Source organism: Verticillium nonalfalfae (assembly GCF_003724135.2).
Source record: "Verticillium nonalfalfae strain VnAa140/NRRL 66861 chromosome Unknown scaffold_69, whole genome shotgun sequence".
Classification (NCBI taxonomy): domain Eukaryota; kingdom Fungi; phylum Ascomycota; class Sordariomycetes; order Glomerellales; family Plectosphaerellaceae; genus Verticillium; species Verticillium nonalfalfae.
The window spans coordinates 115,756-131,350 of NW_021167294.1; the positions used below are offsets into that span (position 1 = coordinate 115,756).

A 15,595-nucleotide genomic window follows, 5' to 3' on the forward strand; every position below is an offset into this window, starting at 1 on the left:
CGAAGGTGCTTGGGTATGTTCAGGTGTTTTGGGGTCAGCATCGCACCGAGCGGACGGCCACAAAGGGGGGGCCCGAGGATGAAGGCACCCGATCAGAAAAATCAGAGCAGAAAGGGCGGGTTGGCAGTACGTGATCGCCGACCTTCGCACATGTGGCTCACCCTTTGCTGTGCCTACCTCGTCCCTTTCTACGTGGTCCCGTCAGATGCATGCGATGACAACCCCGGCGAGGAGGTCTCTCGGACGATCCCGTGGCCCAGGCCCTCGGCGTGGCTGTTCTGGTGGATGGGTAGGTAGTCTTGTCTGTTCAGTTCATCGATCACCATATTGCCCCATTTCCATCGAAGGAGGGGGAGGGAAACAGCCCGAGGCACTTGCACCGCTCTACCGTCTCGCCGCCACCTGAGGGGCTCCTCCACAGAGTCTCGTTTTCCCCTCTGGGAGCATGTCGATATCGAGGTAGGTGTCTAGGTACCGCAGTTGGTAGGTGCCTACTAGCGGTCGAGGCACCCTGCCGGATAGACGCCAGCAGCCTTGGCGGGGCCGCTCCACTGGACAACGCTGGACGACGGGGGGCACAGGGGGGTGCCCGGTACTTGGTACCCGGTACGACGCCTGCCAGCTGCCTGCCCAGGTACCTCCCTGCCTGTCCAGGTGTCCTGCCTGCCTGCCTCGTAAGGTACCTTAGTTCGTGGTACAACTAGCCGACCCCCGCCGCTGTGTGCGGGAGGGCGGTCGCAGGCCAGGTCGGTAAAAGGGATTGGCCAGTAAGTACCCAGGTACATGAGCAGCAGCCAGCGCACATAGCAGCGGGCGGGCATGACAGACAGACACAGGCTTGACAGGGCCCCCTCGCCCACCCCGAGGGACAGGGACGCACGGGAAAGAAGGGTCGGCTCCAGGGACTGGGACTGGGACTGGGAATGGGAATCCCATTTCGTGAGACGCCCCTTCCGTGTCTGTTCATCCGCCACCTCATTCTTTTTCCTTCCATGCGAACGATCCCCTCAGACACCACCACGTCGTCGTTTCCTTCTGTTTCCCTTCTTCTTCTGCTTCAGTCTTGTGTTCTTCCTCCCTCTCTGCCTGTGCATCTCGTCTCCCACCCATCCTGACTCGGTCTCGTCGCCCATCCTGATCGTCCCAACGAACGAACCATCTTCCTCGCCCAACCAAGAGATCTACCCGACACACACCGAGCCGGACCCTCTCCTGTACGACCTACCCGTCTCAGGAGTAAGTCAGGTCGCGCCCAAGCCGCCGCACCTCCGCCCTTTGTCCGCCTGACCAACAGAATCTTTTCCAACCCAGAAGCCCAGACGCACCCCCCTCCCCCCAAAAAGACCAACAACACCGGCCAGAGGAAGATCCCAACTCCACACGACGACCACCTTGTGTGGCTTTTCGCCCTTGCCGACGAACGGAAGAAAAAAAAAAAAAGACTGGTCATCGCCAACCACATTTCCGCCCACCGCCCGCCTCAAGCAGCCCACCGACTTTCCGTTCCCTATCCCGCTTCGGTGTATACCGAGGGTGGCCTACTCACCCCTCGCGAGGCGTGACCCGCCGACCGTTTCCCCTTCTCTTTGATATACAGGCACGAGCCACGAACCCGACACTTGACAAACATCGTCGTTGCTGTCGACCGCCAAGATGAAGGGCCGCGCCGTCGACCAGCTCGTTTTCGAGTCCATGTTCTCCAAGTCGAGAGCTGGCGACCCCCCGAATTTCCATGCCTTTCTCCAGCGCACCCTCATTCTCGAGGTTCGCTCCGAAGTCCACGCCTTCTTCGGTCACCTCGACACCCAGGAGGCCAAGTATCCTGGCCTCGACTACTGCAACCCCGTACACCGCATCCGACTGAGCAGGTGGCCCTGGCACCGTCGCCTCTTCCGCGCCTTTGACAGCCTGCGGCTCACGCCCAACGAGATCGCCAACTTGACCAAATGGGAGGGCACAAAATGGGCCAAGGAGCGCTACGAGAAGGAGCAGGGCATCACAATCAGAGACACGGCCGCCGACGAGTTCTCCGAGTGGGTCGAGCCTGAAGACCGTCCTCTGGCTTCCGCCAGCCGCGGCCGCACTGCAGACACGGAGGCAGCATCCGACGATGAGGACATGGAGGGCGAAGACACAGACGAGGAGATGGAGAGCGTGGGCACGGCCCTCAACGAGCGACTCAGGGAGCGCGTCGCCCGCCGCGAGGCAGGCGAGCACGCCACCGTCCTCGACGAGGAGTGGGAGCAGTGGCTCAAGAACGCCATCGAGTCTGGCGAGCTGCCCTTTGTCACGCCACAGACGATGCAGTCCACCAACTCTACCAACACGCCCATCATGCCCACAACCCTCTTCCCGCCTCGCATGCTGAGTGCAGCGAGGGCTGGCCAGTGGAGCGATATTCCCGACTTTCTCCACGACATGATTCAACGGAGCATCAGCGTTGAGACGACCGATCGCGAGGAGCCCCTCATGCCCCCTCTGACGCGCGCCCCTCGGCGTGGGCCGACCGACGAGCGTCGTCATCCCGGTGCGCCCTGGCTGCGACCATACTCCGGCCTGCGCTTGCCGGTTGGCGACGGCGTAACCCAGTCCTCTTCCGATCTCAACGCGCCGGTCGCGGCGGATCCTCCGGGAGCATAGGCTGCTCACCAAATAGCCGTCCAGTCGCTGCAACGCCATGTCGTGCGGCAGTGGGCGGATGAGACCTGGACGGCGCTCTTCGACGGGCGCATGACGCTTGGGGCTTTCCTGGCCGGCGAGTTTTGACCTGTGTGCGGTTCGGAAGTTGTCCTCGTATACGCGGAGTGATCCCGCCCTCTTCTGACGTGTCTCTTCTTCGTTTTCTGCTTTTTTTCTTCTTCTTCTTGGACATGCATAATACACTTTCTGGACGGCTGCATGGGATGGTTTCGCGTTCGTGGGCGTTCTGCGGGAGACAGCCACGGCTGCTCCCCTGGCGTTATGGGCTTTTTCCGTTATCTTGGTTTTTCTCCCTTCCTTTATTGAGGCAATCGGAAGACGAGGGGGGGCCGGGTCAGTCAAACAGGACAAGTCAGAGCCAGGCCCGAAACATGACATGACCTGTCCCTCAGGAGTGCGTCACGTAGGTAGCACATTTTGATTTGGATGACCTCGAAGAAAAAAGTCGATCAACTTCCGCAATCTGAACGTTTCCGTGATGGCGGCATACTTGCCGTTCAATCTGTTGGGGGAAAATGTGATCGTTTGATATCATGTTTCATTGCTGGGTATCTACCTATGTCCTCTACCTCGAACCCAGTCCTCGTGCTCCTTTCTCGAAAGGGAGGGAGAGAAATAAATGCAGAATCCTTCAACGCCCCTGACGCCACCCATTTATTTGAAAGAAAAAAAAAACGTGCCTCACGACAATTGCGCCGGGTTGACTGTGATGAACGAGAGCTCGGGCCCCGCCTCGGCGAAGCACCTCTCCGAGGAGAAGCTCCCTGACGACGCGCCGGTCACTGTCGTGAACGACAGATCCATGCAGTCGCTGTGCGATGCCTCCGTGGCTGTCGTAGCGGACGCCTCCGACGCCACGAGCGAAGCGCTCCGCCTCGTGCGTGTCTTGCCCCGTTTGGCGGTTCCCGCCTGGCTCCCGCGTGATGAGCGGACGGTCTGGGCCTGACGGTCATGGTCGGGCGGCGACACGAGGGCGCGCCGGCGTCGCCCGCTGCCGCCGCCGCCGCGCCGGGGCCGACCGCGTCCCCTGCCGCGTGCGCCGGTCCGCGTGATGGCGACGGAGCCCTCCTACGGCTCGAGGTGCGACCACTCGGGGATGGCCTTGATCTGGGCCCACATGAACTTTTCGAGCTTGTTGGCCGACTTGGCGTACGGGGTCGTCTCGTTGTTGTACTTGCGGCAGTTGTCAAAGACGAGCTTGGCGTCGCGGGTAAAGTCCTCGGGCGTGGCGTACTGGTCGGCCTCGAGCTTGACCTCCATGGTGCTGAGGTCCATGGGCTCCTTGATGACGTCGTAGTAGTCGGCGACGTCGTCCTTGTTGACGGGGATGAGGAACGGCCAGGCCGAGGCGTGGTTCTGCATGTCGTTGAGCAGGTGGAGGAGCTGGTTGTAGTTGGGCCCGTGGCGGGGCTGGCGCGCGAGCTCGTCCATGGCCGGCGACCAGCCCGAGGCGCGGATGGCGGGCACCGCCGTCAGGGCGTCGATGGGCTTGACGCCGTTCTTCCACTCCTTGGGCGGCGCGTGCACAATGTGCGACTTGGAAAAGGCCCGGATCTTGGCCTGCACGCACTCCTTCTGCTTGAGCAGCATGCGGCCCATCTCGAGGTAGCGGATGCGCGGCAGCATCGAGCACTGCATGATCGTGCCGCCTTCGTAGTCCTTGATGTAGCCCATCCACACGGACCGCGGCAGCGTGATCTCCTTGGTGAACCCCTGCTTCTTGAAGTAGCCAATGGCGTAGTTGTCGGCATAGGTGAGGAAGTGCATGACGTCGCTCGTCGCCTTGACGTAGTCCTTGAGGTGCGACATGAGATGGGCGCCGTAGCCCTTGACCTGCTGGTCGCTAGATATGGCGCAGAAGACAATCTCGGCAAACTGTCGGCCCTTGAAGGGGCGGTAGGTAATACCTCCCACGACTTCGAGGGGCTTCTTCACAATGGCGATCGACAGGTGCGTGCGGTCGTAGACGAGGCGGGCAATGTAATCCTTGGGCATCTTCGGGAGCTGTTTCTGGAAGATGCATTTGAGACCAGTGAGGATGATGAGGGACTCGCGCTCGTTATCGTTGTTGACAACACGAAACTCTATCTCGTTGTTGCGCTCTTCGATGACGGCGGGCTGGAGGGGAACGAGAGCTCGTCAGCATGGTGATGTTGCGTCGATGGCCAATGCAGCAGAGCGATGCACGTACCTTTTCGGGAAATGGAATAGGCTTCATGGCCACTTTGGGCTCGGGTTCAGGTTCGGCGGATTCATCGTGCTTGATGCGCTTCGAGGCCGCTGGCGAGGAGGGGTCCTCGGAGGCCTTGCGCTTGTTGTCTGTCAACGGGCACGAGTCAGCAAGGGGACGCAAGGCTACCAAGAGGTGCAAGGCACAAAGATAGGCGCGTAGACTTACTCTCCTCCTTCATTGTGGCGGCATCGGCCGACTGGCGTAATTTGTCGATGCGACAAGCGATACTCAGGCCGCCGTCGATGGACTCTCTGTCGCACTTGTGATGATGGTGGCTCGAACGACGTTGATGGGACGCGCTTGTCAGGGGCCGAGAATATGCCGACGCGGCGATCTATGATGCACGGACGGCTTTGTTGAGTGATAACGACCAATCAGCTTGAGTAACCAGAAGCTCTGAATGCCAAAAGATTTGTTTTCCAGCTCAAGAAGGTTACTAACGCAATAGCAGAAGGAAGACAATTCAGAATCTTGAAGTGATCTTTAATTCAGCATTGTAAAGTTCATGAGTAGCAATCTGCAAAATGTTTCGACGCCGGCAGGATTCGAACCTGCGCCCCCGAAAGGATAAGATTTCGAGTCTTACGTGTTAACCACTCCACCACAGCGCCTCAGATGATCTCTCACTTCCTACAGCTATACTAATTGGCAAGCTCAGCATCACTTACACCTCACCAGCGTTTTCGAAGGCTCCCGCGAGAGAAAGCTAATCAATAGAATGATGAATAGAACTTGGAGCACCGAGACAATTTTTCTTCCTGTCAGAACCTAGAGTCGTGACTAGTGGCAATACAAAGTCCTTTATTCTTTGGGTACCCAAGGAGGTACTGGCCGGTATGTAGCAACTACCTCGATTTTTACGTTACTAGGTGATCAAAAACAAGGCTATTACGTTGATCAGTGCTTGTGTCGAGCAAGTGAGTCATTCTGAAAGACTGCTTTCTCGCTGCTCAGAGTACAGGCTGTCAGTACAATGCTACCATTGCTGACCTGTGAATAGTTATGTTGAAGTACAACTCGTGCTTAGACTGCACTGGTGATGTCGCGCTCTTGTATTGAGGTGATACACGCCAGCACACACAGAAAACCAAATCATGTAGCTCATTTTGCTCACCTTTTAACAATCAACATATTTTGGTGCACTCTTAAATCAATGCACCTGATCAACATCTCTCAACCTCCATCTTCTATACAGTCGACATTGACGCACAGGCCAAGTCATGCGAGACACTGCCGCCGCAAGCCTTCACCACCAAGAGGTAGACCCGAAGACCTCCCGTCTCATTTGAGACGACCAAGTTGGCCCAGCCTCCATTATTTCCTCCGCTCCATCCGCCTCCACGCAACCACAGCGGCTATGATCTCGTGCTTCTCAGCAGACTCTCAAGCGCTACCGTCATCAGACCCTTGCTCCGGCCAGCATTTCAATCAAGGCGCTGTGGTGGAGTGGTTAACACGTAAGACTCGAAATCTTATCCTTTCGGGGGCGCAGGTTCGAATCCTGCCGGCGTCGAAATCTTTTGTCACTGTCACCCATGTGCATGAGATCGCATTGCATTATTTTGTTCCAGTCGATCGCAGTGTTCGGCCGGCTGTCAAGCAATAGATTCCATGTCAGAGGGGTTGCCAGTCGAGCGCTTGCTGTTGCTCCGATGCGCATTGTCGAGGAGATTACATCTTGGAGTTCCCCGATCATGGAGGACTTGTTGTCCAGACTCCTGAATATCAAAGGAGCTCATCCCTCAAGCAGGCTTCTCCGACTAGACGGTCGATGGGTGTTGCTTCTGCGTCCCTGATGGGTGTCGTTTGTACCAGCACCGCTAGCGTCGAAATGAAAGCTCCCGTCCCTATGATTCTTTCCATGTTGAAGACAGTCTGCCGTAGTTCGAAACATCCAGCTTCGACCACAGACAGGCTCGAGATTTATCAACATAGGGGCGTTGGATTGTGTCGACCTTGTGCTCATGGCACTGCAAATGCGGCCTTTGCTTTGGAGATCCGCTATTCCTGTTACCAGCCGGCCCATTGCCATACGTACCCACATTGCTCTTGCACGACCTGAGTCCGTCTCGTTCACCTTGATTCCGACTTGGCCGCTACGTATGTGAGTGGTTTCAACAGACAACAGAGCGCAAGATAACAAAATCTAAGCAGAAAAGAAAAAAGACAGTACTTGAGGCTTGCACTATCCATGACTGTAGGTAACAGGAGGGCACATTTGTCATGAATGGACCATCTGAGGTCTGTATATGCACGGACCAACCTTAACACGTGATGTTCAATTGGAAGGACAGCTTGGAGCTTCTGTGAGCTTCAACCACGTAACCTGTTGATGATCACAGACCAGAAAGCCACGCCAACCGACAACGCCAGAATTCTCCACGAAGAAACTCAAGCTGAGAACCATCAGCTACCATCCAATTGCGATACCTCGACTCATGGACTCTTCGCTCCCCCAAGTTTGGCAGGCTGCCGGCGTCAACGGCGCCTTCCTCCCCGCCATCGGAAAGAACTCCCAGTTCTACGTCGCCTTTGCACTTCTGTTGACGGGGCTCTCTTTGACTGGTGCCTTCGCCCTGAGTATGTCCTGATGGTCTCTACAAAGCTGGAACTTTCCTCTGATCATTCCATGTTAGACCGCTCCTTTATCAACATCCCCGCCTTGGGATTCCCGGCCTCAGCTGCCATTGCGTACGTGCTCCCTCTCGTGTACTGCCCCGATGGAACCAATATCCTGACCAAATCTCAGCTTCGGAACAGTCTACATGTTCTGCGCGGTCGGAGTTTACGTCTGAGATACCCCAAAGAAACACCCCACTTTCCTAGCCTCTTCTAAGGCACCGACATCGCCTACCTTGTACTCTAGATACCACATTCGCGCGAGGCCTTTTCCGCCCCGAACTTCAATTCCACCACTTGATCCTCCAACCCTATATCCTCCTGCCTGTCATGGCCAATAATCTTGTGGCGCCCGTAGCGGGGCAGCCGCTCTTCAGAGCTGTAGCCAGCTCGACCCGACCCCTGTACCAACTGCTTCGATGCGTCAACTTCACCAAACAAATACACGTTCTTGTGACCGAAGAGGGCATTCGCTTCTCTGCCGACCTCACCCGAGTCATGCAGGGTAAGTAAAGTCGTCCGTTTGCGGCTCATCGCTTAGTTCTCACGGTGGACCAGGTACCGCCTCTCTTGACAAGAAACTCTTTACGACATATAGCCTGAACATTCCCCAGTCGGATGGCGACTCGCAGCCCGAACTCCCCAGTTTTCAGATCCAATTGCCTGCCCTACTCGAGACGCTGCAGATCTTCGGTGCCGTGGACAGTGCGACCCGAACCCAAAAGGCAGAGCAGGACCCATACCGAAGTAACCTCCGCAACTACCGGCCAGAGGCGTTTAGCAACCAGACTCTCGGCATCGGCGGAACATGTTGTCTGCAGCTGGAGGAAGAAGGTGGCCCTCTGAGTATCATCATTGAAGAGGCGGGCGTCAAAACCGTTGCCAACCTGACGACATATGTACCCGAAATCCCGGAGGACATACCGTTTAACCGTGACGAGCTTGCGTACAAAATCATCATGCAGTCGCGCTACCTCCTCGACGGCTTGGCGGAGCTGTCGCCCAACGGCCCCAAGCGCCTCACCATCACAACGTCCAAGAACCAACCATACTTGACGCTTGCCGGAACCGGCGATCTTGGCTCCTCGGTCGTCGACTTTGCCAAGGGACGCGAGCTGCTCGAAACCTTTGCGGTACAGGAACGCTGGGCCCAGACGTATAAGTTTGATCTCATCAAGTCGTCCACAGAGGCCATGCGCATCGCCAGCAAGATCAGCCTGCGGGGTGATCGTCAGGGCGTGCTCAGCCTGCAGTTCATGGTTGAGGTGGAGGGTGGTGGGGTCAGCTTCCTGGACTTTCGCTTCGTCCCGTTTATCTCTCACGAGGATGGCGAAGACGACAGTGGAGACGAACAGGACGACTGATGCAAACGGAAGGACACAACGGCCCTAACAGCATGAGCCTCTAACAGCACCCACCCTCCCTTTGTAAAGGATGCAATGTCTCAGTCTGGTCGGAATCGACGGAATCAAGGCTTGGCTGTGGGAGGGTCAGAAGAATCCATGTTATTGCGAACCCATAGTTCATAGTCAATGGAATGCAAAAGGGTACGGCCAAATCATAATTTCTCGATCGCGTGGTGCGTGCCACATGTTTACTTCTTGGCGGGCTGAAATGGGCTGAATATTGGCCCTTGCTGCTCCCTAGCCGTCCCAGTGTTCTGGCTCTGCCCGTGCGGGTGCCTTTTTGCTTCAGCTCTTCTCCCCTGGCCCTCTCTACCGACGCCTGGCCCGACGCCTCGTCGTCGACTTCGGCAACTCCACGTCCAATGAGTGGTTGCTGACCGATCTATTCGATGCACATCGTCTACCTCAGCCGCAGTTCGACGATTTGGGCCCCCCCGGCCAGGGCCTCTTCCTCCGCTAATCGCAAGGCTAGGCAGGGGCTCGAGGGCTCTCATGCCGTCGCTGGGGGGTCTACCGTGCGTCGGGGTGGGGTCTGTCATCGTACCATGTACGTGAGGTCCATCGACTCGCTCGCTGGCGAAGACAGCCGCACGAAGACTAGCCCGTTTGCAGCACAGAGAGGATGCAGTCTCTCAGTAGATCCACGTGGAAAGCGTGATGGCCTGACAACCCCCCCCCCTCCCTCCACACACACAGCGCGTATGTGTTTTTTTCTTATGTATTTGTAGCGCATCAATGGTGTGGGATTTACATGCCAGCTGTTTGCGGAAGGGATGCCAGATTCGCGTGGCTTAGTGACTAGTGAGGGAGGGAGCGGGCAAACATACCTACTAGACAGGGGGGCACGTCTCCTCTGTTCGACATCAAGGGCGGGTTGGCGAGCTGGTATTAGTAGGAAGGCCATGCCGCCGTCTTGTTGGGAGCGGGAGTCTTGTCGATTCCAGCCCTCAGTTTCCACCTGATTCGGAACAGCAATCGCAACACTCGGAAAAGAAGAAGTGACAAACAAGAGCACTGTTTGTCCCATGTGCATTCATCATTCTTCACCCAAACCGCAACAAGCCAACGCCTCCACCCATCACCAACACGCCACCATGTCGGCATCCGCCATCACCATTGCGGCGGCCCCGCGCCCGTGGTCTCTCAAGGCCGCCGTCAACCGGTTCCGCTCAAGTGTGTTCCATGTTGGACGGCAGGAGGCTGTGCCCCTGACGCAGGAGACCAAGTACCAAGCCTACGTGCCGACGCACGCGAGAACAGACTTTCTGAGGACCGCGACGCCGAGGCATATGCGCAAGGCCAACGAAATTCTCTGAAGCCCTCATGGTTCGACACAAACTGGCAAGCGTGGCGCTACCACGCACCCCAATGTATTCATCAACGTCGCCGCGCGCCCAAAACCCAAGTGCGCGAGCGGGATCACCCGAGCAAACAAAAAATGGCCCACACACGAAACGGCTCTTTTACTGCTATCTAATCGCGATGGCACTCTGCTGCCTCGCCTCCGCGGTCGACGTGCGAAAACGTCTCCAAGCCGGCTGACACGGCTTGGGAATGGACGTTGAAGAAAGCACTCTTGACAAGCCGGGCGGCAGGTCTGCTCGGCCAGTCTGGGGAGGAGAACGGACCCCACGAAGTCCTTCTTGGCGAAGTGGTCGGTGGTGATCAGCGGGTCCGCCGGGACCCTCCCCTCCATACAAACATACATGTGACTGGCGCTTAGCGCTTGCGATACATGAAGATACCCTGGCGAGATAATCGCCTCGCCCCCAAAGCAGGGGTTGTCACCTATTCGCAAAGGATAGATGATGAGGTTGAGGCGTACTGGGGTCTGAATGACGAGTCTCGTGGCGGTGAGATTGGGCGGGCAGATGGCGAAGCGAGCTGAAGCTGCCGAGGATGCGGAACCAGAAAGGGGAAAAATGATACCAACGGGAGGGCCAAACTGCCCCAACAATCAAATCTACTTTGTCACCTACTTTGTTGAAATTCCGCATGATGCGTCTGCCTGTAGTCGAGACTGTTCCGGTTGGGTATTGCCGGTGCCATTTGGTGTCAACAGGAAACGAACGACTGAACCCGCTGACGAAGTAATAAAGGATCTGCCAGGGGGGACCATTGTGGGTTTGGGTAGGGGCCAGCTGCCTGGGACGCCATGAGAAGATGACTCGGGTCAGGGTATGGTAACAATGACGTGAGAAGATGATTTGCATCGTCGGTTGCGAGCAAGCCGATCTTGAATAGAACGGAAGGATCACACAGCCTCAGCCGAGTGAAAGGCCAAAGGCCCATGTCAGAAATCAGCACGTAGGTGGATAAATCTGGGGTCGCATGCAGCTTGGCTGCGCATATGCAGACTGCGGCAGTCTCCCCTCTCGACTAGCGGCACAGGGTGTCTAAACCCCGCGGGCTCAGGCGCTGGAGGGTGGTGTTTGTGTGGTGATGATGTGAGGGTGCAGTCGCTGGGGATTCAGGCCTCTCGCGACGGGGTCATGTTACGAATGTTCTATTCGAAAGAGGGCGATGATGAGAAAGAGATGCAGGAGATGTGAGAGTGAGTTGATGGTTGGTACCTGCCTGTTCCTATCCGATCTGCTCAAGGCAAGAGCAATCCAAGTCCACCGTGTCTATGCCCCCATCACATTCACTGTAGGGCTCATCGTCGTCGCCTAGGCTGCCTCAACATCAACACGACCACATGCCTGTCCCCTCCCTCTGCTGATCTGCCACGCTGTCAACTCAAGCCTCGCACCTCAATACAGCCCGCATGCAGCGTTGGCAAGCCGCCAGTTCCCGGTGGTCGGATCAGATCCCGGTTCGCAGAGCCAGAATGGCATCTGTTTGTCGGCAACGTACAGACTTTGAAGCAAGGATGCCGACTTGACTCGCTGACCGTGTCATTCCACGCCTTACACGGCAGACGAGGCACCATCGGCTTCCAGATCTGTGCCCAGAAACTTCAGATGACGATTCCGAGCCCTTGTATCTGACATGATGGCACCTACACGATGTTTGTACTGCCTTCGGTCCATGAATCCAAATTGCCATGCCGCTTCTCTTCTCGCCAGGCCGAAGCCCACAGTCGAGTCGCAATGCACTGTCCAGCAACTTGCTCAAGGTGGCCCAAGGAAATCTCTCATCCGGAGCGTCGGAAGCTTGCCCACGCATTTCACTGGATGCTTCTGTCTGCACGTCGCCGTGCCCTGGTCGCACAGTAGCCGAACAGCTCCAGTCCTCCGAGTCGCCTCTGACGATCAAATGCAACTGGCCGAACTGTCTCTCATTGCGTATCACCCCATCATCTGGACCTATCCTTGGATGACCAGCTTGGCATGCTTGTCCCCCCGTGGTCGACTCCATTGAAGCAAGGTAACTTCATTTCATCAGACGGAAATGGCTGCAGCATTCAAGTGAGTCTGAACTCAGCGACGGCGACTTCTGGGCCTCGAGGGCTCAATGTTATTGTCAGTCTCTTTGTCTCTTTCGAAGCCTTTTCCGCGTGTTCAACAAGCTAAGCAGGCTTTGCTGCATTGCTTGTTCTGCTGCCTTGTGCTATAAGTGTCGACGTTTGCGGCACATGCAATACTACCCACCCTGGTGCCATTTGCCGTTCCCGCCCCCCCTCAAGTCAACAAGGGGAGAAACAAACGACTAGTTATAGTAACCACCGATATGGGGGCGGCCAATCACTACAAACTTTCTCGGAACCCGACACCCCTTCAGAAAGACAGGAATGAATTCTTTGAGGACGGGCATCACACCACTCCAACAACTTCCGCCGCAACCAACTAGTGAAGCCTGCGCAACATGCAGGGTAGGCACTGCACCGCCGCACCACCTCAAGCCGATGACCACTGTCCCCAGCTTTGATCTTTCACGGCCGGCTCTTCCTGCTCTATACTAGACTTCTTCAGCACAGTGGTCGCCCCCCCCCTCCCCCCCCCGGGCTGGGCAAACATGGACTGGGCAAGTCGCTTGTTGGTGCCCTTCTTGTCCTACCATGTGGGCGATGGGTCACGTACCTTGGGCTGATATCTCATTCCTCCTCACCCTGGCCTTTCGGCATCCCGCCCGCCTCCCCCCTTGTCCTCACAGTACCCAAGCTCCTCGCTTTGTCTGGGCTGCCCGCAGTCCCGCCTTCTGAACCCCCAACATGGCACTTTGTCTGTCTAAATACCACATATATGCCGTGTTGTACCCGTCCCGCCTCCGGACCTCCTTCCCCAGTCCATGTAATCCTTGAAGAAACCATGCCTACCGAAACCTCCAAGATGTTGTCTCGCTCCAGCTTCAGCATACGGAGGCTCCTCTCGCAAAATCGACCAGATTCCCCAAGTGATTCTGATGAGCTTGACGAACACGACGAAATTACTCAGTTGAAGCTTGACCAGCACAGGCACTCGGCGCGGCCTGCCATGTACCAAACGAAGCCGGTCGAGTCCCCTCTGATATACAGATCACAGAGCGTCCACCAGGTCATGAGGCCTCTTCCTCCTTTGCCCTTTGACTCCCCGCGTTCGTCCAGCAGCTCTGTATACAGCTTCGATAACCACTACACGGAACCGAGTGTCAAAGGCAACTCCCATGATGCGAACTTTTGTTCATCACAGAGAGACATTGATCCCCTCTATATACAATCAACACCCAAACGCCTCTCAGAGCGCAGGCATCTCATGATCACGCCGCTACAAAATATATCGCCTCTGAAATCAGCCATCGAACCTACGCATCATCACCACATCGCTGTTGATAGGGACAACGACACGGCCGCAGAGCCCACTATGGCGCTCAAGGAAGCAGTGGTAGAGAGCCAAGAAGAGGCGGAGGTCGACGACTGGTCCGAGACGGTTCAGCAGCTCATCAAAGAAACAGACGAAGCCTTCCACGCGGTTGGCGCAGCGCTTGCTCAGGTGCAGCTCACCCCACAAGTCTTCGTCACCTCCACAGAGCCGGACGTTGCCTTGTCCCCACCGCTGCCGAGTACTCCAGGTACCCCCTGGCGCACGCCGGCACGCCTTACACTCAAAAGGCAGCCAACAAAGTGCATGACACCTCCCGTTGTGCCGGCGCGGAGGGCATCCGTGTACAAACCGAAGCGGACCAAGTCAAAAAAGTCCAAGACTGCGAGAAGGCCAACAACATCTTCGAAGCGGACGCCGCGGTGGGCTTTCGGCGAAAGTGTGACGGACATGCTCAAAGCACAATTCTTCCGAAAGATCGAGGCGAACGAGATGCTGGCGCCGGACCGCCTCCAGGTTGCGAGACTCAGCAGAGATTACCAGCTACGCCAGACGCGCTCTTCCGAGACCCTGTTCACCGAGGACAGCGAAACCCCGGTAGAACCGTTTCATCTGCAAGATCTACCTTCTCGGATCGGGGCGGCCGGGGTTCAGACATCGGTCGCACCAAGTGGTGCTGTATCACGACCAATTCCATTTGAAATGCCTGTGCGACGAGACTTTTCTGTCGCGAGGAGAACATCGAGGACATGTGCAAAGGCGGATGCCAAAGCCGAAAATCAGATGATGTTCAAGACGCTCACATTTCCCTGCCCGCCCGCCAAGAACACGCCTCGCCACCCTTCCAGGACAGCGCAGCAGAGCCGGCCCCTGTCTACTATACCCGAGCTTCTCGTCACCGTCCCGACTCCTGACAAAGACGACAACATGCCTGCGGCAGAGGTGAGGGTTTTTCATCGGGGCCGGACATTTGCCCCTGTCCACGACGAAGATTTCGTGTTCTTTGCCTCAACTCCCTGCACTCTAACGGTGCCTGGATTCCGCCATGGACGCATCCGATTCCCCAAGGCCGAGGTGGTCAAGGGTAGGAAGATTGCCGCCGATGACACGCTTGACTGGACGGCCTTTCAGATGGCCATCTTGGGCGGCGCTGGCGACTTTTTCTCGGACCCCTCGGATTTCGCGCCGCGGACCGAGGCGGACGAGATTGACGAGCTCGCGGATTGGTTCGCCGACTTTGGCTTTGAAAACCACGGCCTCTTGATCTCCTCACGTCGCCACAGCGATAAGACGCTGAGCATGACGACGGCAGAGACGATTTCACCGACGGCCTCTACGTTCACGGATTCGACAGACGCCGATCTGCCTATTCCCGTGGCGCCAGAGTATCCCACGGGGTTTTGGAACGCAGGCCATGTTGACGCGTCTAAGTTTCTGCAGGACCAAGGCCACTGCAATATCAAACGGTGGACCATGGACGGGCCACAGAAGCGGTACAAGAAGGATAGTCAGGGGAGCATCGATAGTCTGCGGCAAAGCCCCGAGCTGGATGTCGTGTACCTAGGTGGGGCTCACGGCGAAAGGGACGCCGTGCCAATGGGCTTCAACCTTTTTCATGATTTGGGGGAGTTTCTCAGGTGGGAGGCGGAGAATTCGTACGCCTCGCCGGCATGGGGGCGAGGGTAGGGGACATGTCCGAAGAAGGGCAGCGGCATGACGCAGAACTATTTCCATGTTGGCGTAGGCGTTTCGAAGAGCACGTCAGACAGTAGACTCAGGTATCCCATTCCAGGGGGGGGGGGGGGAAGTAATCAGTGGAATTTTCAATGCTGTCGAAGGAGAACCAGGGTGATCACGAGACGCAGTGAAGAGAAGAGGTTCGACATGGAGGTTGATGA

At 56.8% G+C, this 15,595-nt stretch overlaps 6 protein-coding genes and 2 non-coding genes across 8 annotated transcripts; 6 read left to right on the top strand and 2 right to left on the bottom strand.

Moving 5' to 3' along the window:
* Nucleotides 1-1,653: 1,653 nt before the first annotated feature.
* On the top strand, nucleotides 1,654-2,640 carry D7B24_008027 (uncharacterized protein; the record flags this gene model as incomplete). The annotated part of the gene is made up of 1 exon (XM_028642126.1): nucleotides 1,654-2,640. One exon carries the CDS (start codon nucleotides 1,654-1,656, stop codon nucleotides 2,638-2,640), a length of 987 nt encoding a protein of 328 aa, XP_028493988.1.
* Nucleotides 2,641-3,768: 1,128 nt separating this feature from the next.
* On the bottom strand, nucleotides 3,769-5,111 carry GCN5 (histone acetyltransferase; the record flags this gene model as incomplete). Its single annotated transcript, XM_028642127.1, has 3 exons — nucleotides 3,769-4,818; nucleotides 4,892-5,019; nucleotides 5,099-5,111. 3 exons carry the CDS (start codon nucleotides 5,109-5,111, stop codon nucleotides 3,769-3,771), a joined length of 1,191 nt encoding a protein of 396 aa, XP_028493989.1.
* A 352-nt stretch (nucleotides 5,112-5,463) lies between these two features.
* On the bottom strand, nucleotides 5,464-5,544 carry D7B24_008029. The gene has a single exon. It is a non-coding gene; the product is annotated as a tRNA-Ser (tRNA).
* Nucleotides 5,545-6,365: 821 nt separating this feature from the next.
* Nucleotides 6,366-6,446, top strand: D7B24_008030. The gene has a single exon. It is a non-coding gene; the product is annotated as a tRNA-Ser (tRNA).
* Nucleotides 6,447-7,371: 925 nt separating this feature from the next.
* Nucleotides 7,372-7,728, top strand: D7B24_008031 (uncharacterized protein; the record flags this gene model as incomplete). Its single annotated transcript, XM_028642128.1, has 3 exons — nucleotides 7,372-7,513; nucleotides 7,570-7,624; nucleotides 7,683-7,728. 3 exons carry the CDS (start codon nucleotides 7,372-7,374, stop codon nucleotides 7,726-7,728), a joined length of 243 nt encoding a protein of 80 aa, XP_028493990.1.
* A 154-nt stretch (nucleotides 7,729-7,882) lies between these two features.
* Nucleotides 7,883-8,916, top strand: RAD1 (ssDNA endodeoxyribonuclease; the record flags this gene model as incomplete). Its single annotated transcript, XM_028642129.1, has 2 exons — nucleotides 7,883-8,057; nucleotides 8,111-8,916. 2 exons carry the CDS (start codon nucleotides 7,883-7,885, stop codon nucleotides 8,914-8,916), a joined length of 981 nt encoding a protein of 326 aa, XP_028493991.1.
* Nucleotides 8,917-10,052: 1,136 nt separating this feature from the next.
* Nucleotides 10,053-10,274, top strand: D7B24_008033 (uncharacterized protein; the record flags this gene model as incomplete). The annotated part of the gene is made up of 2 exons (XM_028642130.1): nucleotides 10,053-10,133; nucleotides 10,176-10,274. 2 exons carry the CDS (start codon nucleotides 10,053-10,055, stop codon nucleotides 10,272-10,274), a joined length of 180 nt encoding a protein of 59 aa, XP_028493992.1.
* Nucleotides 10,275-13,208: 2,934 nt separating this feature from the next.
* D7B24_008034 (uncharacterized protein) lies at nucleotides 13,209-15,383 on the top strand (the record flags this gene model as incomplete). The annotated part of the gene is made up of 1 exon (XM_028642131.1): nucleotides 13,209-15,383. One exon carries the CDS (start codon nucleotides 13,209-13,211, stop codon nucleotides 15,381-15,383), a length of 2,175 nt encoding a protein of 724 aa, XP_028493993.1.
* Between the last annotated feature and the right edge of the window lie 212 nt (nucleotides 15,384-15,595).